The 21,980-nt window shown below is 42.9% G+C and overlaps 1 protein-coding gene across 3 annotated transcripts in view; it reads right to left on the bottom strand.

The window, feature by feature from the left end:
* The window catches only part of LOC140487179 (ephrin type-B receptor 2), a 718,490-nt gene that overhangs the window by 69,548 nt on the left and 626,962 nt on the right, over positions 1–21,980 (bottom strand). For all 3 annotated transcript variants that reach the window (XM_072586828.1, XM_072586830.1, XM_072586829.1), the window contains 2 exons: positions 14,570–14,692; positions 5,923–6,170 (listed from right to left, as the gene is read on the bottom strand). In XM_072586828.1, coding sequence (XP_072442929.1) covers positions 5,923–6,170; positions 14,570–14,692 — 371 coding nt within the window. The remainder of the gene's footprint in view (positions 1–5,922; positions 6,171–14,569; positions 14,693–21,980) is intronic.

The raw sequence follows: 21,980 nt of genomic DNA, 5'->3' as shown, positions 1-21,980 counted from the left end.
ACATTAAATATTAGCTTTGTACTCTTAATGGCAGTTAAGAGGACCTTATTATATTTGAATATTTCAATCAATTACTGCTTTATTGTTTAGCTAAAGATAATATCAAGCAGTAAAGGACTGATGTGGAAAATATACATGTAGAATTGTATATCCAAGAAATGCAGTTTGAGTGCAATTGCAGTCCATTCAAATCCCTCCAAAAATCACCTTTTGAACATTGACAACCCCTAGATTGTACCAAATCATCGAATGATGTGATATGAGAATGATATGGTGAAGTACAGCATGAAGCAATAGTGACACCAACAGTCTTATGCATGTGAACATGAGAAAAAGGATGGAACATTCTGAACGAGTGCAGGATTACTTGTAGAATGGTATTATCTACAACAGTGCAGAAACTCACTGGGGTCAAACAGCTGTCACTTTTGCTTGTTCATACAAGGGATTTGAGTACTTATTCCCTATCGCGAATTGCTCTGGAAAAGTTGATGTCTTCTTGAATTAGATTTAGATTTTATTGTCAAGTGTATTCAAGTACAGGAGTACAGGGAAAAGTGTAAAATGTGTAAAACACACGGCACGATCATAGGTACAAAGGTACCTAGCAACAAACAACTCAGGTACTAAGAAGTCAAAGAAACAAAGTTAAAAAGTTAAGCATTACAGATCTTCATTGAATAAGTGGAAACTAAAGAAATAAGACACCCATTCTAGGTCGAGAGACCACTGGCCACAGAGAGACCACCACGGGCTGCTAAAAGATTCCCACTCCATGCCATGCCGTGCCAGGAGGATGCCTTGCTAGGTCTTCACTAAGGCCAGGTGAAAACAGAAGAAAAGAAACACAAAGAGAAAGAAATGGACAGAGCGGACGAGATCTGGCTGAAGTGTCCTGCTCTGTTGCCATCTTAATTACTGCAGCTCTTGGGGAGCAGATACACAATACAGTACTGTTGAAAAGGGACTTCTTGAATTTTGACCCACAGATAATGATGGATCAGAGATATAGTTACAAATCAGCCTGCTGTATGTACAAGTACTTAGTTTGTTGAAAGCAGTGTCACAGGTAGACAGGGTGGTGAAGGCGGCAGGGTAATGGTAGGGTTCTTAGTCAGGTGGAGGAACAGAGGGATCTTGGGGTCTATGTACATAGATCTTTGAAAGTTGCCACTCAGGTAGATAGAGTTTGTAAGAAGGCCTATGGTGTATTATCGTTCATTAGCAGAGGGATTGAATTCAAGAGTCGTGAAGTGATGTTGCAGCTGTACAGGACTTTGGTTAGGCCACATTTGGAGTACTGTGTGCAGTTCTAGTCGCCTCACTTTAGGAAAGATGTGGAAGCTTTGGAGAGGGTTCAGAGAAGATTTACCAGGATGTTGCCTGGAATGGAGAATAGGTCGTACGAGGATAGGTTGAGAGTTCTTGGCCTTTTCTCGTTGGAACGGCGAAGGATGAGGGGTGACTTGATAGAGGTTTATAAGATGATCAGAGGAATAGATAGAGTAGACAGTCAGAAACTTTTTCCCCGGGTACAACAGAGTGTTACAAGGGGACATAAATTTAAGGTGAAGGGTGGAAGGTATAGGGGAGATGTCAGGGGTGGGTTCTTTACCCAGAGAGTGGTGGGGGCATGGAATGCGCTGCCCGTGGGAGTGTTAGAGTCAGAATCATTGGCGACCTTTAAGCGGCATTTGGTTAGGTACATGGATGGGTGCTTAATCTAGGATAGAAGTTCGGCACAACATCGTGGGCCGAAGGGCCTGTTCTGTGCTGTATTGTTCTATGTTCTATGTTCTAAGGCATTTAGCCTGCTGACCTTCATTGATTGAGGCACTGAGTATAGGAGTTGGAACATTATGTTACAGTTGTATAAGTTGTTGGCGAGACTGCACTTGGAGAATTGTGAACAGATTTGGTCAACCTGTTATAGGAAAGACATAGTTAAACTGGAAAGAGTGCAAAGAAGATTTACGAGGATGTTGCCAGGACTAGTAGGCCTGAGTTTTCGGGAGAGATTGGCCAGGATAGGACTTCATTCCTTGGAATGTAGGAGAATGAGGGGTGACTTTATTGAGGTGTATAAAATCATGAGCGGCATAAATCGGATGAATGCATATAGTCTTTTTCCCAGGGGATATTGAGAACTAGAGGACATCGGTTTAAGGTGAGAGGGGAATGATTTAAGAAGCACCTGAGGGGCAACTTCACCATGCAGAGTGTGGTGCATATATGGAACAGACTTCCAGAGAAAGTTGTTGAGGCAGGTACAATAGTAACATTTAAAAACCTTTTGGATAGGAAGGGTTCAGAGGGATATGGACCAAACGTTGGCAATTATAAATAGCTGAGTGGGCACCATGGTCAGCATGGAAGGGTTTGGGCTGAAAGGCCAGTTTCCATGCTGGATTACTCTATGACTGTTTGACTTGGAGAGGAACCTAAGTGTGGTTGTGTGCCTGTGTTTTTCTAGGTAGTAATGCTCACAGATTTAGAAGGTGTTATCAAAAGAGCTTTGGTGAGTTACTGCAGCACATTTTACAGATGGTACACACTACTCCCACTGTTAGTTAGTGGCAAAAGAATGAATGTTGAAGGTATTGAGCTGTTAATCAAGCAGACTGGTTGGATGGCACAAGTTGCTTGAGTGTTGCAGCGCCCATTCATGCAAGCAGAGAGTATTCTATTATATTTATAATGTGTACTTGTAGGTGGTAGGCATTGGGGAAACAGTTGGCAGTTTGGGGTGGCACAGTGGCTCAGTGGTTAGCACTGCTGGCTCACAGCATCAGGGCCCTGGGTTTGATTTCAGCCTCGGGCGATTATCAGTGTGGAGTTTGGACATTCTCCCCATGTCTGCGTGGGTTTCCTCTGGGTGCTCCAGTTTCCTCCCACAGTCCAAAGGTGTGCAAGTCAGGTGAATTGGCCATGCTAGGTACATTAGTTAGGGGCAAATATAGGATAATAGGATAGTGGGTTATTGTTTGGAGGGTCGGTGTGGACTTGTTGGACTGAAGGGCCTGTTTCCACACGATAGGGATTCTATCATTCTATGAAGTTATTCACAGTATAATCCCTCGCCTCGATCCTACTTTTGAAACCACTTTATTTTGTTATGGACCAGGCCAGATCCCCTCAAAACATTTTAAAGAAATTCACGCAGACCATAATTTGCCAGTTGTTTTAAGCAGGTGTGATGTGAATATTCCAGGAGGGATGCAGCTGGCCCAACCACTTAGTTTTAATAAAACAGAATTTATTTGCAAGACTACTGAATGAAACACAAACAAATATAAAACAACTTAACCTATCTGATAAACCAACGGATTATCCCAACTTAATGATGCTGTTCCAAATTCCTGTCACAATCTGCATAAAAACCCCTTGGCAAAAATGGTGAAGTCAACACAGGGTCTTGCAGGAGAGATGTCAAGGGAGATTCAACATGGAACACTTCTTCCATACAGCTGTTTCTTTGACTAAAAGCCTCAAAACAAACTGACTGCTTGCTCTGAACAGCTAGATTGTTAAAAACCCAAACCAAACCAGAGAAAAGCTGAGCTGGGAGAACTGGCCACTTTATACATTTTATAAACATTTTTTTTAAACTTAAAGGCTTTCACAAATAGATTGACCCAGACATTTCAGAACCTGCTGATCTGTTGAAAAAAAAACGAAGGCCATCACAACCTTGTTAAAGTAGCAGCATCATCACAATTTATATGAAGTGTTCAGTTCAGATTCTGGTCAATGGTAATCTGTTCATATGCTGCTGCATTCTCTGCCAGTCCCCTTCGCTACCTGCTACTCCACCAATCTGTTTATAATCTACAAACTTGCTAATCAGACCACCTAGACCTTCCTCCAGATCATTTATGTATATCATAAACAACAGTGGTCCCAGCACGGATTCCTGTGGAACACCATTGGTCACTGTCCTCCATTTTGAGAAACTCCCTTCCACTACAATTTGTCTCCTGTTGCCTAGCTATTTCTCTATCATCTAGCTATTACACCCTGGACCTCATGCGACTTTACTTTCTCCATCAGCCTACCATGGGGAGTCTTATCAAATGCCTGAAGTCCATGTATATGAGATCTACAGCCCTTCCCTGATCAATCAACTTTGTCACTTCCTCAAAGAATTCCATTAAGCTGGTAATACATGACCTTCCCCGCACAAAACCATGCTGCCTATCACTGATAATTCCATTTTCTTCCAAATGGGAATAGATCCTATCCCTCAGTATCTTCTCCAGTAGCTTCCTTACCACTGACATCAGGCTCACTGGTCCATAATTACCTGGATTATCCCTGCTACACTTCTTAAACTAGGGGACACATTAGCAATTCTTCAAACCTCTGGGACCTCACCTCATCCTGTTCAAGGATGCTGCAAAGATATTTGCTAAGGCCCCAGCTATTTCCTCTCTTGCTTCCCTGAGTAACCTGGGATAGACCCCATTTGGATCTGGGGACTTGTCCACTTTAATGCCTTTTAGAATACACAAAACTTCCTCCCTCCTTATGCTGACTTGACCATGTGGTCTAGCAAGAGCTGCAGTTGGACACACTTCCTGCACATGAAGGAGCCAAGGACATCAGCCGCGTCTCTGACGTCCCACATTGAATATGAGGAGCATAAAACAGGTGTGGGATCTCCCTCCATTTTTACTCTTAAGCTTAGCTTAGTCCAACTATAATATCTTTTTGTTGTTAGCAATCACACTTCTTACCAGCACACGATAAAAAACAAAAAGAAAAGTCTTATCTTATTAACCCACCACAGAGCTTTTTTTGTTAGAGGAGAGGGCGGGTGTGAGACACTGCATAAGTAGTGTCTCAGGTTTAGCCACTGCCCAAATATATCAATGCCTCACCTTCCCAGAGCGCAATTTGACTGGTCCCACTCAGCTCCTCGCTTTCCCTGCTGCTGATTCCACAAGGTAAGTAATTAAATGGGATACTTACCTTACCAACAGCCCTCGGTCCTCGGTCTCACCACTCACGCTGCTGTTGCAAAAGACCTCCTATACTCTCAAGAAAAAAAGTCCTCACTTGTCCAACCCCTCCCTATAACTGAGATTCTTAGTTTTTTTTAAAGCTATTTCTCTTTTTTTAATGAACATTTGCTAAACAATAGATGGATATTGATGATGGAATGTGCTTTCCAGATAATTCCAGTGGAAAAAAGATCACTCATTATCTTCCTGGAAAGTCACTTCTGCTTTGGAAATAAGATGAAAAAAATTAAAATTACTAAATTCACATCTCCCATCATGGTCACCTAAAAGCATTTTGATTAAATATAGCAACAAATGGTTAACACATTTTTAATGGACACCGGAGATTCATGGCAATTCATGGAGAAGTAGTAACACAGATACTACAGTGACCAGAAGGAATTTGTGTAATGATTTCAGAATGGGATCAGCATGTCAGAAATGGCTTATAAGAGATTAGATTTAGTAACAATGAAGAGAAATAAGGGATGGAAAGCAATACGTTAAAAGTATCTCATAGCAAAGCAACAGCCTACACAACTGATAGGTTAAGGAATTTCACTTAATGTAAGTATATGTAAATTAATAAATTAGATTTAAGGGTCAGGTATGTTATGAAAAATATGACCGTACAGATAATTTTAGAATGGTCTTAATGATTTAATATAAGGACTAATGGTGAAATTCCCTTTCCTAACTCCAAACAATTTCTGATAATCCTCGTTTAAAATAGAAACCTTTGGACATTTATGAAACACAAATATGGACAGCATAATAAGATAATGTGCCATACATAACCTATTCTATTCTCTTCTGGATACTGCAAGACCTGACAAAGATCCCAAATGTTATCAAATTTTATTCAGTAAATGTTAAGTTGGCATGATTTCCCAAAATAAAATATCTTTAAACATATTACCCTGAGGAAGGAGTCCAATGATCCATTCTCCATGAATTCTGTAATAATCATCACGGGGTTGCTTTTGGTGACAACTCCTTCTAGATGGATGACATTGGGATGATCAAACTGTCCCATGATGCTTGCTTCACTCAGGAAGTCCCGTCTCTGTTTCTCTGTATAACCAGATTTTAAGGTCTTGATGGCCACAAAAATCTCCCTTTTCCCAGGTAACTTGAGATGCCCACTGCAAACCTCTCCAAATTCTCCTGACAAGAAAATCAAAATGATTAACGTCATAACTTCTTACCGATTGGGTCTGCTTCCTTGCCAGAAATATAACAATGAACATTTCCAAGCACCAAACTTTAGACTTAAAAATAATGATCCTCACTAGATTCATCCTTAGCTAATTTTCACATCAATTACCTGTCTTGAATCAGTAATATGACTGAACTGATCATTCACTTTCTATCTTGATATTGTAGTTATCTAATAAGACAAGGTGTTGCAAAGCATTGACAGACCACAATAGTTTTGTGTTGATGTTTCACATACGTTTATGCACTGCTCCAATTGATATAAATTTATCACCTGGTACTTTGAATACAGTTTCTCTTGGGCATTTATCTAGATTCCCCTTAAAACCTTCTGTATTATTTGACTTCAATTATTTCACGAAAAAATAAATTCCACATTCTAACCATTCTCTGTGCAAAGAAATTGCTCCTGAATTTTCAGTGTTCACTGTAATTATTGCATATTCACTAATTCCCTTTCGATGGAAACAACTTAGAATCACAGATTCCCTACAGTGTCGAAGCAGGTCATTCAGCCCTCAAGTCCACACTGGCCCTTGATAAAGCATCCTATCCAACCAACACCTCCTCCCTCCCCACCCAACCTTATCCTGGTAACTGTGCACTTCCCATGGCTAATCAAACCAGAGATGTTCCTTATGGGTATGTGGAACAATGCTTGTTCCAGTCTTAGACTGGTCCTCTCCCACAAGTCTTTCCTTGGTGCATCGATGACTGCTTCAGTGCTGCCTCATGCTCCTGCCAAGACTTTGAAAACTTCTTTCTTTTTTCCTCCAAATTTCAACCCCTCTATAACTTCACATCTTCCATTTCCAACACTTCCCTTCCTTTCCTTTCCTTGACGTTTTTGTCTCCATTTCAGAGAATAAATTGTTCATTGCCATTCAGTACAAATCCACTGACACCCATAGATACCTTCACTACATCCCACAGCCTGTAACAACTCGATCTATTCTCCCAGTTCCTTTGCCTCCGTTGTATCCATTTGGATGATGCCACTTTCCAAAACAGTACTGCTGACATGGCCTGCTGCTTCCATGAGCATGATTTCCCACCCACTGTGGTTGACAGGGCCCTCAACTGCATCTGACCCATTACCCGTGTCTCTACCTTTGCCCCTTCCCATTACTCACAACAGTGAGATCAGATTCCCCAGTTACTCACTTTCCATCCTACCAGCCTCCACATTCAAAGGATCATTCTCCACCATTCCAGACAACTGCAGCAGAATGCTATGACCAAACACATCTTCCCTTCACGTCCCGTCTACATTTTGCATGGGTCATTCCCTCTGGGACACCCTAGTCCATTCTACAATCACCAACACCACACCCCTTCCCACAGCACCTTCCCATGTAACTGCAGAAGATTCAACACTTGCTCCTTCATCTCCTCCCTGCACACCATCCAAGGGCCTAAACAGTCTTTCCAGGTGAAGCAGCATTTCATCTGTACCTCCTCCAATTTTGTATATTGCATTTCCTGCGCCCAACATGGCATACTCCATATTGGAGAAACCAAAGGCAGACTCCTCTTGTCTTTGTGCAAGTATGACCCTGATCTCCTATAGCCGGTTCATTTTTACACAGCATCCTGCTGATATGCTCACATTTCTGTCCTTGGCATGCCACAGTTCCCCAGTGAATCCCAGCGCAAACAACATCTCATCTCCAGACTAGGCACTATACAGCTTTCTGGACTTAATGTTGAGTTCAACACCTTCAAATTGTGAACCATTTCTTCCCTTTCTTTTAGCTTGTTATCATGTCGTCTCTCCCCTCCCCCATCCTAGAGGAACTGTCGGTCCTTTCGAGTCTGGCGGGAGATACACTATTGTTCTGCCATTTTCACAATTCAAGCACTTAATCTGAACTATCCACCAGCACCCTACATCCACTACCTCAAATCTCGCTCCCCCACCAACCCTGCAAACTATAGCATAAATGCTGTCCCCTCCACACTTCACTTCAGCACTGATGAAGAGTCATCTAGATTCAAACCATTAGCTTGCTCTTTCTTCATGGGTGGTGTCTGACCTGCTGTGATCTCTAGCATTTGTTGTTTTCAGTTCTGGAGGGGTGTTTTTCTGACTGGTGGTCTGTGCTGAGTGTTGTTCCACAAGGATCAGTGCTAGGGCCTCTGATGTTTGTAATGTAAATAAATGATTTAGATGAAACTGTTGGTGGTCTGTTTAGTAGGTTTGCAGGCATGAAAATTTGTAGAGTTGTGCATTCATAGGAAGGTTGTTAAAGGATACAGTAGGATATGAATCAATTGGAAAGTTGGACAGAGAAATTGTAGATGTCATTTAAGCCAGACAAGTGTAAGATTTTGGGAAGTCTAATGCAACAGAAAAATATAAAGTAAACAGCAAGACCCCTAGGAGCATTAATGTACAGAGACATCTTAGCCGCAAATCCATAGCTCCCTGAAAGAGTCACGTAAGAGGATAAGGTAGAAAAGAAGTCACATAAGAGGATAAGGTAGAAAAGAAGGCACATCAGAATGTTTGCATTCATCAGTCGGGGCATTCAGTATAAAATTTGGCAAGTCATGCTCTGCCTCTGCAAATCTTGGTTTGGCCTCAGTTGGAGTATGCTGCATCACACTGGTCACCACACCAGTATGTGAAGGATGTGAAGGCTTTGGTGAGGGTGCAAAGGAGATTTATAAATAGGAAGCATTTTCAATTGCAGTTCTTTATTTGTTGCATTCAGTGCCTGGAGCTGCAAATGGATTCATACTAGATCATCTGTAAGGCTGAAAATGTCAAGGATAGCATATTTAACAAGCTAGCCGCACCACCAATAAGGGCTACAGAGGCAAAGAAGAGTTGGGTGACCACCAGGAAGATGGGAAAGTGTGGATATGCAAAGCAGAAGTCCCCTCTGGCCATTCCTCTTGTAAACATGGAGACCATTTTATATATTACAGGGGGGTGGGGGAGCATCTCAGGGGAAAGATCCTAAGACCATTAGACATAGAAGCAGAAATTAGGCCATTCAGCCTGTCGAGTCTGCTCCACCATTGAATCATTGCTAATAGGTTTCTCAACCCCATTATCCACCTTCTCCCTGTAAGCTTTGATCACCTTAATAATCAAGAACCTAGCTATCTCTGTCTTAGATATACTCAATGACTTGGCCTCCACAGCCTTCTGTAGCAATGAATTCCATAGATTCACCACTCTCTGGCTAAAGATGTTTCTCCTCATCTCCGTTCTAAACGGTCTTCTCTTACTCTAAGGCTGTGCCCTCGGGTCCCAGACTCTCCTGCTAATGGAAACACCTTCCCAATGTCTACTCTATTCAGGCCTTTCAGTGTTCTGTAAGCTTCAATTAGATCCCACCCCCCCATCACCCCCAATCCTTGTAAACTCCATTAAGTGCAGACCCAGAGTCTTCAAACGTTCCTCATATGTTAAGCCTATAATTTCTGGGATCATTCTTGTGAACCTCCTCTGGATCCACTCCAGGACCAGTACATCCTTCCAGAGATATAATATGGGGACCAAGATTGCTCACAATGTTCTAAATGTGGTCTGACCAGAGTCTTTTAAAGCCTCAGAGGACTAGAAGTATATTCTAGTCCTCTCAAACTAAATGCCAGTATTGCATTTGCCTTCCTAACTACCAACTCAACCCACAAATAAACCTTAAGAGAATACTGTACCAGGACTCCCAAGTCCCTTTGCACGTCATATTTCTGAATTTTCTCCCCATTTAGAAAATAGTCTATACCAAAGAGTATGACCTCACACTTTCCCATATTGCATGCCATCTGACACTTCTTTGCCCACTTTCCTAACCTGCTTAAGTCCTTCTGCAGACTCCCTGCCCTCTCAATACTACCTGTCCCTCCACCTACCTTTGTATTATCTGCAAATTTAGCCAAAATGCTGCCAGTTCCTTCATCTTGATCATTAATGTATAAAATGAAAAGTTGTGGTCCCAACAATGATCCTTGCAGAATTCCATTCATCACTGGCTGCCATCCTGAAAAGGACCCTTTATCCCAACTCTCTGCTTTCTGCCAGACAGCCAATCTTCCATCCATGTTAGTACCTTGCTTCTAACACCATGAGCTCTTATCTTACTCAGCAGCCTCCTCTGTGGCACCTTGTCAAAGGCCTTCTGGAAGCCCAAGTAGTCTAACCTGCTCATCACCTCATCAAATAATTCTAGCAGATCTGTCAGGCATGACCTCCCATTGATGAAACCATGCTCACTTTGTCCTATTTTGCCATGCACTTCCAAGTATTCAGAAATCTCATCCTTCACAACTGACTTCAAAATCTTACCAACGACCAAGGTCAGGCTAATTGGCCTGTAATTTCCCATCTTTTGCCTCACTCTCGTCTTAAGTAAGGGGTTCACATTAGTTAATTTCCAGTCCTCTGAGACCCTCCCTGACTCCAGTGATTTCTGAAAGATCAACATTAGTGCCTCCACTATCTCTTTAGTTATCTCTTTCAGAACTCTGGGGTGTGAACCATCTAGTTCAGCCGACTTATCCACGTTCAGACCTTTTAGTTTTTCTAGTACTTTCTCCTTGGCGATGGCCGCCATACCTACCTCTGTACCCTGAAGCTGTAGGATGTTAATCATATATTCCACCGTGAAGACTGACAGAAAGTACTTGTTCAGTTCTTCCATCATCTCTTTGTTCCCCATTCCAGCATTATCTTTCAGTAGCCCAACGTCCACTTTTGCCTCTCCTTTAGCCTTTATCTAAAGAAACTCTTCCAATCTTCTTTGATGTCACTGGTTAGCTTACCTCCATATTTAATCTTCTCCCTCCTTTTTTTGAGTTGTTCTTGGTGGTCTTTGTAGGCTTTCCAATCCTCTGGCTTCCCCCTGCCCTTCTCCATATTATATGCTTTTCTCTGTTGATTTTATGCTATCCCTGACTTCCCTTGTCAGCCATGGATGTCTCATCCTCTCTTTAGTGTGCTTCTTTTCCTAGGGATGAATTTTCGTTGTGTCTCCTGAATTAATCCCAGAAACCCTTGCCATTGCTGTTCCGTGGTCTTTCCTACTAGGCTCCTCTCCCAGTCAATTCTAGCCAGTTCCTCCCTCATGCCTCTGCAGTTACCTTTATTAAACTATAATATGGTTATATCTGATTCCACCTTCTCCCTCTCAAATTGCAGAGTAAATTCAATCATGTTATGGTCACTGACTCCTAAGGGTTCCTACACCTTCATCTCTCTCATCAAGTCTGCCTCATTACTCATCACTAAATCCAGAACTGTCTGTTTCCTACTGGGCTCCACTACAAGCTGCTCCAAAAAGCTATCTGTAGACATTCCACTAATTTGTTTTCTTGCAATCCACTACCAACCTGATTTTCCCAGTCCATCTGCAAATTGAAATCCCCCATGTTCCCTGTAACCTTGCCTTTTCTATCTCCAAGTGTATCTTGTGCCGCATATCCTGATTATTGCTTCTAGGCCTGTACCTAACTCCCATGATGGTTTATTGTGCCTTTATGGTTCTTCAACTCTACTTACACAGATTCCGCATCATCTGATCCTATGTGGTTTCTTGTTATTGATTAAATTCCATTTCTTACTAATAAGGTAACCCCACACCCCCGGCCGACCTCTCTTCGATAGGATGTATATTCTTGATATTTAGCTCCTTATCTCCTTGTAGCCACGTCTCCATGACGCCTACCACGTCATAACTGCCAATATCAATCTGCACCACAAGCTCATTTACCTTATTTCAAATATTGTGTGCAGTCAGATACAAGACCTTCAGTCCAGTATTTATCCTCCCTCTTTTCATTGTCACCCCTTTATCTGATGTGCTTGAAGTTAGATCCAAACACTCTGTCCTATCTTGTGTTCTGGAGCAGCAGCAACAGCTAAATCAAGCGATCCCCTATCCAAGGTCTGAGGCACACTTTCCAGGTGAAGCAGCAATTTACCTGCACTTACTCAATCTAATCTACTGTATTTGATGCTCACAATGTGGTCTCCTTTACAATGCGGAGACAACGTGCAGACTGGCCGACCACGCTGTAGAAACCTATGCTCTATCTGCAAAATGACCCTGAGCTTCCGGTTGTCATCTCGATACACTGCCATGTTCCCTAATCAACGTCTCTATCTTGGGTTTGCTACAGAGCTCTAGCTAAGCTCAGCACTAGCTGGAAGAACAGTACTTCATTTTCCACTTGGGAATCCTGTAGTCTTCTGTACTCAATATCGAGTTCAATAATTTCAGAGCATAGGTACCTTCTCTCATGTCCTTATGCAAACCCTCATACGTCAGGCCTTGCCATCACATGGGCTGTTGTCTCTTCCAACCCATCGTCAGCCATTAATGATCCCCATTAGCAGCTATTCATTCTCCCAGGCTGACCTTTACCCATTCCTTTGTATGCCCAGCTGTTTCTCTCTATCTCCGGGCTCCATCTTCATCTACCAGACATTTCTTACCCTCCCCATTCCCTTCTTTACCATTTATAGCAATCTTTTCCTGGCTGCTATCAGTTCTGAAGAATGATCATTGGACCCAAAATGTTAACTTTGCTTTCTTTCCACAGATGCTGCCTGACCTGCTGAGTTTTTCTAACAATGTCTGATTTTGCATCTGACCAGCACATCTATATCCTCTTGTTGTCTCGGCTATTCCTTTCACCATTTATCACCCCAGCAATTTTTGTATTGTTTGTGAACTTACTGATCAACCCTGTTGCATTCAAGTCTAAATTATGTATTTAAACTACAATCAACATGGGACCCAACACTGACCCCTGTGGGACTCCACTGGATACAGGCATCGTATTGGAAAAAATAGCCCTCAACTATCATCTCTGCTTTCCATTTATCTCTTAGCCCCTCTGGCCCACAAGCCTCATTCCTAATGAAGGGCTTATGGCCGAAATGTCAACTCTCCTGCTCTTCACCTGCTGTGCTTTTCTAGCACCACATTCTTGACTCTGATCTCCAGCATACGCAGTCCTCACTTTTTCCTACCACTCAACCAATATGCCAAGTTTCCTTGGATTTCACAGGCTCTTATCTTTGCCATCAGTCACCCATATGACCTTATCAAAAGCCTTGCTGAAATCCTACTAGATTACAAGAAAAGCATTGCCCTAATTTACATACCTGGTCACCTCTTCAAAAAATTCAATCATGTTGGTCAGACAGGACCTCCCTGGGTAAAACCAACCTATAGTTTCCTGGTTTATCTCTTGCTCCTTTCTTGAATAATAGTACCAAATAGGCTGTCCTTCAGTTCTACGTTGGGGTACATGGGTCATTGGGGTACATGGATAACTTGATCACCGCTCAGTCAGGGGACACTTCAACCGTCAAGGACATTCAGCCTCTGATCTTCAGATAAGTATCTTCCAAGGCAGCCTTCGAGATACACAATACAGAGTCACTAAGCAGAAACTGATAGCCAGGTTCTGTACCCATGAAGATAGCCTCAAACATGATCTTGGGTTCATATTGTGCTACATGTGACCTCAATATACAGTTCTGTAAAATCTTCCTTACTGTCCTGTTTTGATGCCATGACCTTGATAACTTATTATGATCTCTCTACCTTAATTAGTTTGTTCAGTCTTGGATTACTTGTTAGTTTGGTTAGACCCTTGGCATGCGACTCTTATCTTAAAAATGTGTTGCTGGAAAAGCGCAGCAGGTCAGGCAGCATCAAAGGAGCAGGAAAATCGATGTTTCGGGCATAAGCCCTTCTTCAGGAATGCCTGACCTGCTGCGCGTTTCCAGCAACACATTTTTCAGCTCTGATCTCCAGCATCTGCAGTCCTCACTTTCTCCTAATTCTCCTTCTTATCCCAAACATGTAATTACATGTTTGCCATCAGCACCACCTTATTTTTAATTCTTTGTAACTATCTCTCTGCCTCAATTAATCAGATTACAGGTCATCCCTTCACTTGTTATTCAGCTGTTGACACTTTACTCACTGTCTGACACTTTTGAACTTTGGCCTGTTGACACTCCACTCATAGCTTTTCTATGATATTTTGATCTCTCTGGGTGCTCTTCTCACTTCACCTGACAAAAGGGCAGTGCCCTGAAAGCTTGTGCACCTACCTTTTGAGGCTCAATGTACTTGTCCTTGATTAGCCCTTGTTTAAAAGCTAATAAAAATCTAATATTTTACAGGTCTGATAAAAAGTCATAACCAGAAACCTTAACATCATATTTTGCTCTCCAGATACTGCTGATTGCCTTCAATATTTTCTGTTTCAAAACTGGGTTATGTCTGCAATTTAGGTTATAGTAATCTGACTAAATACAGGAAACATTATTATTATTTTATTTCAGAAACACAAAGTAACTGCATGAACAGACATACCTGCACCAATGACCTGTTCAATCTTCACAGTGGATATGTCAATCTCTTTGGCAAATTCCCTCACAGCCTCATTGGGATCTTCATAAGTGAATGGATCAATATAGATCTTCATACCAGGTGTCACTGCGAAAAGAATATTGACCTATATGAATATTCTGAAGTGAATAATAGGCTTTTACACATGCCAGGAACTTTAGGATAATTGAAAATTTGCTGCATATTAAAATCACAACAATCGGATGAAGAAATCTATAGAAAAAAGTATTAAATCCCAATGTAATCAGTCAGGTCATATTTCTAAGTTAGTAAGGTGATAAGACCTGAGGAAATATTACCCTGATTTTAAAATTTGGAGTGCATATTTAGAATAGTTCAAAAACACAACCTCAAGTTTAATTCAGATAAATACAAGGTGCTGCATTTTGGGAAAGCAAATCTTAGCAGGACTTATACATTTAATGGTAAGGTCCTAGGGAGTGTTGCTGAACAAAGAGACCTTGGAGTGCAGGTTCATAGCTCCTTGAAATTGGAGTCGCAGGTAGGTAGGATAGTGAACAAGGTGTTTGGTATGCTTTCCTTTATTGGTCAGTGTATTGAGTACAGGAGTTGGGAGGTCATGTTGCAGCTGTCCAGGACATTGATTAGGCAATTGTTGGAATATTGCGTGCAATCTGGTCTCCTTCCTATCGGAAAGATGTTGTGAAACTTGAAAGGGTTCAGAAAAGATTTACAAGGATGTTGCCAGGGTTGGAGGATCTGAGCTACAGGGAGAGGCTGAACAGGCTGGGGCTGTTTTCCCTGGAGCGTCAGGGGCTCAGGTTTACAAAATTATGAGGGGCATGGATAGGGTAAATAGGTAAAGTTTTTTCCCTGGGGTGGGGGAGTCCAGAACTAGAGGGCATAGGTTTAGGGTGAGAGGGGAAAGATATAAAGGAGACCTAAGGGGCAACTTTTTCACGCAGAGGGTGGTACATGTATGGAATGAGCTGCCAGAGGATGTGGTGGAGGCTGGTACAATTGCAACATTTAAGAGGCATTTGAATTGGTATATGAATACGAAGGGTTTGGAGGGATATGGGCTGGGTGCTGGCAGGTGGGGCTAGATTGGGTTGGGATATCTGGTCGGCATGGACAGGTTGGACTGAAGGGTCTGTTTCCATGCTGTACATCTCTATGACTCTAAGTGATATAAATAGATTTACTCGGTAAAAAAAGTAGGGAAATTGCACTGCATCAAGTCCAAACTCTCCTCCACTGCCAAATCCAAGCCAGCCAACGACAAGATGAAAAACATTTCATCTTCCACCTTGAGACCCTTCAACCACATGGTATCAACATTGACTTCAGCAGTTTCCCAATCTCCCTTCCTTCCATGTCATCCCAAATCCAACCCTCCAACTCGACACTCCCCTCTTGACCTATCCTCCCTGTCCATCTACCTTCCCACATATCCGCTCCACTCTCCTCTCCACCGACCTATTGCAATCACACCCCCACCTATATCTACCTATCGCCTTCCCAGCTAACCTCCCCCATCCTTCTATTTCTCTCTCAGCCCGCTTACCCTGCTCTCCACGTTCCTGATGAAGGGCTTATGCCCAACATGTTGCCTCTCCTGCTCCTCAGATGCTGCCTGACCTGCTGTGCTTTGCAATGCCACCTTTCAACTCTAAATCATGTGATGGTCGTTAATCTTTGCAAAAGGCTAAGGCTTTGTGCTTTGGGAAAAGCCTGCCGTTTGTTTTTGAGCTATGTCTCCTTTGAGACCAGAGTGAACTGGGGAATGCTGTGAAACACAGTTAACTGGTTTCCTTGAATATGGTATCATTAGGTTCCAAGAAATGACTATGTGGCTCCTTAGGGTGCGTTAGGGATAAACGGTTAAGAAGCAAAGGGTATATAAAGAAACAAATTGCAATGGAGTTGGATCAGTGGTCTTTACAGTTTTGCAGTTCAGAAAGCAAACAAGCTTTTTTCTGTGTTCATCACAGTCCTGGCATTTCAATAATCTCTCTACTTGATCCTTAATAACTTGCAGTGATCTAGCCTCCACAACTCTTGCAAAGATTAACGACCATCACATGATTTAGAGTTGAAAGGTGGCATTGCAAAGCACAGCAGGTCAGGCAGCATCTGAGGAGCAGGAGAGGCGACATAAGCCCTTCATCAGGAACGTGGAGAGCTTTTCTATATTCACTAGCTTCTGCAAGAGCACAATAATGTCTCTACTTCCTCAAGAGGCTAAGGAAATTCAGCATGCCCACAAGGACTCTTACCAATTTTTATAGATGCATCATAGAAAGCATTCCATCTGGATGCATCATAGCATGGTATGGCAACTGCTCTGCTCAAGACTGCAAGAAATGATGGACAATCAAAAACACAGCATAGTCCATCACTCAAACCAGACTTTCAGCCATTGACTCCATCTAGACTTCCCGCTACCTCGGGAAAGAAACCAATATAATCAAAGATCCTCTTATCCCGGTTATGCTCTCTTCCACTCTCTTCCGTCAGGCATAAGATATGAAAGTTTGAATACACAAACGCTTCTTCCCCACTGTTAACAGACTTTCAAAAGGACCCCTCAAATATTACTTCTGATCTCTCTTTCTCTGCATCTGTAACACTGTATTCTGCACTCTGTTCTGCTACCCTGATGCACTTTGTATGTTACGATCTGCCTGTATAGCATGCAAAACACCACTTTTCACTGTATCTCGGTATATATGCCAAGAAGAAATCAATCAGTCAACAAAGTATATTTTTTACATCTCAGTTTTAAATGAGTGTCCCTTTACTATGTAACTGTCTCCTCTAATTCAAGATTTCCCCATGAGTGGAAATATCTTCTCAACATCTATCCTATCAAACTCTCTCAGAATCTTGTATGTTTCAACAAGATCAACCTTGATTCTTCCAGAATAACACTGTTCAGCTATTCTTGACAAGTCAACCCTTCACCCCAGGCATAAGCCTAATAAATCCCTCCTACTAGACGGGAGACCATTTTGGATATGGTGTTTGGCAACGAAACAGGGGCTAAGTGTCAGATCTCTCAGGGGGAGAGCATTTCAGTGATAGTGACCACAACTCCCTGATCTTTACTATAGTCATGGAGAGGGATAGGAGCAGATGGTATGGGAAAGTATTTAATTGGGGGGAGGGGGATTTGCTATGCTATTAGGCAGGAACTTAAACACCGAAATTAGGAACGGATGAACTCAGGGAAATGTGCATGGAGTACTTGTTGATAGTGCTGGATAGGTTTGTCCCACTGAGGTAAGGAAGGGATGGTAGGGTGAAGAATTTTTGGGTGACAAGGAATTAGAACATCTAGTCAAGAGGAAGCAGGAAGCTTACTTAAGGTTGAGGATCCACCCCGACCTCAAATTTACCTAGCCCGTCTCAGACTCCTCCCTCCCCTTCCTAGAACTCTCTATTTCTATCTCGGGCGACCAAACCAACATGGACATTCATTATAAACTGACAAACTCCCACAGCTACCTACGCCCCGTGTAAAACACCATCCCATACTCCCAATTCCTTCGTCTCCACCGCATCTGCTCCCAGGAGGACCAGTTCCAATACCGAACAACTCAGATGGCCTCCTTCTTCAAAGGCCGCAATTTCCCTCCAGACGTGACTCCATCGCATCTCCTCCACTTCCCGCTCCTCGCCCTTGAGCCCCGCCCCACCAATCGCCACCAGGACAGAACCCCACTGATCCTCACCTGCCACCCCACCAACCTCGATATACAGCGTATCATCCGCCACCTCCAAACGGACCCCACCACCAGGGATATATTTCCCTCCACTCCCCTTCAGCATTCCGAAAAGACCACTCCCTCCGTGACTCCCTCGTCAGGTCCACACCCCCCACCAACCTAACCTCCACTCCTGGCATCTTCCCCTGCAACCGCAAGAAATGCAAAACTTGCGCCCACACCTCCCCTATTACTTCCCTCCAAGGCCCCAAGGGATCCTTCCATATCCACCACAAATTCACCTGCACCTCCACACACATCATTTACTGCATCCGCTGCACCAGATGTGACATCCTCTATATTGGGGAGACAGGCCACCTACTTGCGGAACGTTTCAGTGAACACCTCTGGGACACCCGGACCAACCAACCCAACCACCCCGTGGCTCAACACTTCAACTCCCCCTCCCACTCCACCAAGGACATTCAGGTCCCTGGACTCCTCCATTGCCAGACCATAGCAACACGACACCTGGAGGAAGAGCGCCTCATCTTCTGCCTAGGAACCCTCCAACAAGGGATGAACTCAGATTTCTCCAGTTTCCTCATTTCCCCTCCCCCCACCTTGTCTCAGTCCCAACCTTCGAACTCAGTACCACCTTCCTCACCTGCAATCTTCTTCCTGACCTCTCCGCCCCCACCCCCACTCCGGCCTATCACCCTCACCTTATCACCGTCACCTTAACCTCCTTCCACCTATCGCATCTCCAATGCCCCTCCTCCAAGTCCCTCCTCCCTACCTTTTATTTTAGCTTGCTTGGCACACTTTCCTCATTCCTGAAGAATGGCTCATGCCCAAAACGCCGATTCTCCCGCTCCTTGGATGCTGCTTGACCTCCAGCAACACATTTTCAGTTAAGGTTGAGGAGGCAAGGGTCAGACAGAATTCTAGAGGGTTACAAAGGTAGCCAGGAAGGAACTGAAAAATGGATTTCGGAGAGCCAGAAGGAGGCATGAAAAAGCTTTAGTGGATAGGATTAAGACATTCTACACTTATGTGAGGAACAAGAAGATGGTAGAGTGAGGGTAGTAGAAGGAACTTGCATCTGGAGTTGGAAGAGGTGGGGGAGGTCCTTAATGAATACTTTGCTTCAGTATTCAGTACTGAAAGGGACATTGATGATTGTGAGGAAAGCATGTGAGAACAGGTCATTGTAAGAAGGATGATGTGCTGAAAAGTTTGAAAAACATAAGAATAGATAAGTCCCCTATGCCAGATGGGATATAAACAACATTGCTTTAGGAAGCGAGGGAAGAGATTGCTGTGCCTTTGGTGATGATCTTGGCGTCCTCACTGTCCACTGTAGTGCCAGATGATTGGAGGATTGCAAATGTTATTCCCTTGTTCAAGAAAGGCAATAGGGACAATCCTGGGAACTACAGACCAGTCAGTCTTACATCTGTGGTGGGCAAAGTATCAGAGAGGATTTGAGAGATAGGTTTTTGATTACTTGGAAAACCATTGTTTGATTACAGATAGACAGCATGACTTTGTGAAGGGTAGGTCATACCTCACAAGCCTTATTGAATTCTTTGAGAATGTGACAAAACACATTGATGAAGGTAGAGCAATGGATGTGATGTACATAGGTTTCAGCAAAGCCTTTCATAAGGTTCTTCATGATAAGCTCATCCAGAAAATAAGGAGGAATGGGATACTGGGAAATTTGGCTGTCTGTATATAGAATTGAGTGTCCTGTAGAAGACAGGGGGTGGTAGTAGATGGACTGTATTTAGCCTGGAGCTTGGTGACTAGTGGTGTTCTGCGGGGATCTGTTCTGGGACCTCTACTCTTTGTGATTTTTTTTTATAAATGACTTGGATGAGGAAGTGGAGGGTGGGTTAATAAGTTTGCCGATGACACAAAGGTTGGTGGAGTGGTGGATAGTTGCACCACTGTTGTAAGTTGCACCAGGACACAGACAGGATGCAGAGCTCAGCTGATAAATGGCAGATGAAGTTCAACCTGGAAAAGTGTTAAGTGATTCATTTTTTGAAGGTTAAATTTGAATACAGGGTTAAAGGCAGGATTTGATCCCTCAAAAGGCATATGGGATATGTTGGTTTTCATTAGTGGGGGTTGAGTTTAAGAGCATGAGTGTGAGGTTATGCTGCAGCTGTATAGAGCCCTGGTTAGACACTTGGAATATTGTCTTCAGTTCTGGTCTCCTCATTAAAGGAAAGATGTGGAAGCATTTGGAAGGGTGCAGAGAAGATTTGTCAGGATGCTGCCTGGATCGGAAGGCATGTCTTATGAACAACCATTGAGGGAGCTAAGGTTTTTTCTCACTGGAGTGAAGGAGGAGGAGAGGTGACATGGTAGAGGTGTCCAAGATGATGAGAGTGAAGAGTCAGCCACTTTTCTCCAGGGCAGAAATGGCTATCACAAGGGGGCATAATTTTAAGGTGATTGGAGGAAGGTTTAGGGGACATGTCAGAGGTAGGTTCTTTACACAGAGAGCAGTGGGTGTGTGGAATGCACTGTCAGTGATGGTGGTAGAGTCAGGTACATTAGGGGCATTTAAGTGACTCTTGGATAGGCACATGGATGATAATACAATGAAGGGTATGTAGGTTAGTTTGATCTTAGTGTAGGATTAGCCGGCTCAATACCAAGGGCTGAAGGGCCTATACTGTGTTGTACTGTTCTATGTACATTTGTAACAAGACTTCCATATTTTAAAGTCCTACTTCTTATCAACAAAACCCAAATTTCCATGTGCCTTCTTAACTACTTCCTACAACTGAATGCCAATTTTTGTTTTTCATGTATAAGAACACATAGATCTCTTCATACAGCACTGCATTGGAGTCACCCTCCATTTAAATAAATAATAGTTCACCTTAGATTCTTCTAACCAAAGTGCATGACCTCATGTTTTCCTATATCAATTTGCTAATTTGTTGTCCATTCACTCAGAAGAAAGTGAGGACTGCAGATGCCAGAGATCACAGTTGAAAAGTGTGGTGCTGGAAAAGCATAGCAGGTCAGGCAGCATCCAAGGAGCAGGAGAGTTGGTGTTTCAAGCATACGCTCACCAGGAATGAGGCTCATTCCGAATGAAGAGCTTATGCTCGAAACATCAACTCTCCTGCTCCTTGGATGCTGCCTGACACTGTGTTTTTCCAGCACTACACCATCCTTTCACTCAACCTATATCCCCATGCCGATTCCTTAGATCCTTATCACAATTTGCCATCTTCTATATTATCAGCAAATCTGGATACCTTACACCATCCATCACATCTCCTCCGAGAAATCATAAAAATGGATTGTAAATAATTAAGGCCCAAGGACAGATCCTTGTGACACTCCATTGGTTATGTCTTTCAAAACTGAAAAAAATGCATTAATCATGACTTTTATCTTCTGAATGTTAACCAATTTTCAATGCACAAAGCATGTCTCTGACAATATAACAAAGACTGTGTCACATGCATGTTATACAGTTGGAAAAATGGAGGGGTAAAGGTAGGAAGAAAGGGAATGTGGATTGGGAAGTACTATGGAATTGTTTCAGTGTTTCTCGCATCCAACAGACTGTGAAAAGGGTTTGAAGGAAGGTATCTCTGGGGATTCTGTGCTGTCAACACTGCCAGGATCAGAGTGAGAGGTTTCATGGATGTCCATCTTGCAGATGTTTA

Source organism: Chiloscyllium punctatum, chromosome 16 (assembly GCF_047496795.1).
Source record: "Chiloscyllium punctatum isolate Juve2018m chromosome 16, sChiPun1.3, whole genome shotgun sequence".
Lineage (NCBI taxonomy): Eukaryota > Metazoa > Chordata > Chondrichthyes > Orectolobiformes > Hemiscylliidae > Chiloscyllium > Chiloscyllium punctatum.
The sequence above is the reverse complement of the archived record's forward strand: the minus strand, read 5'-3'. Positions and strand labels throughout refer to the sequence as shown.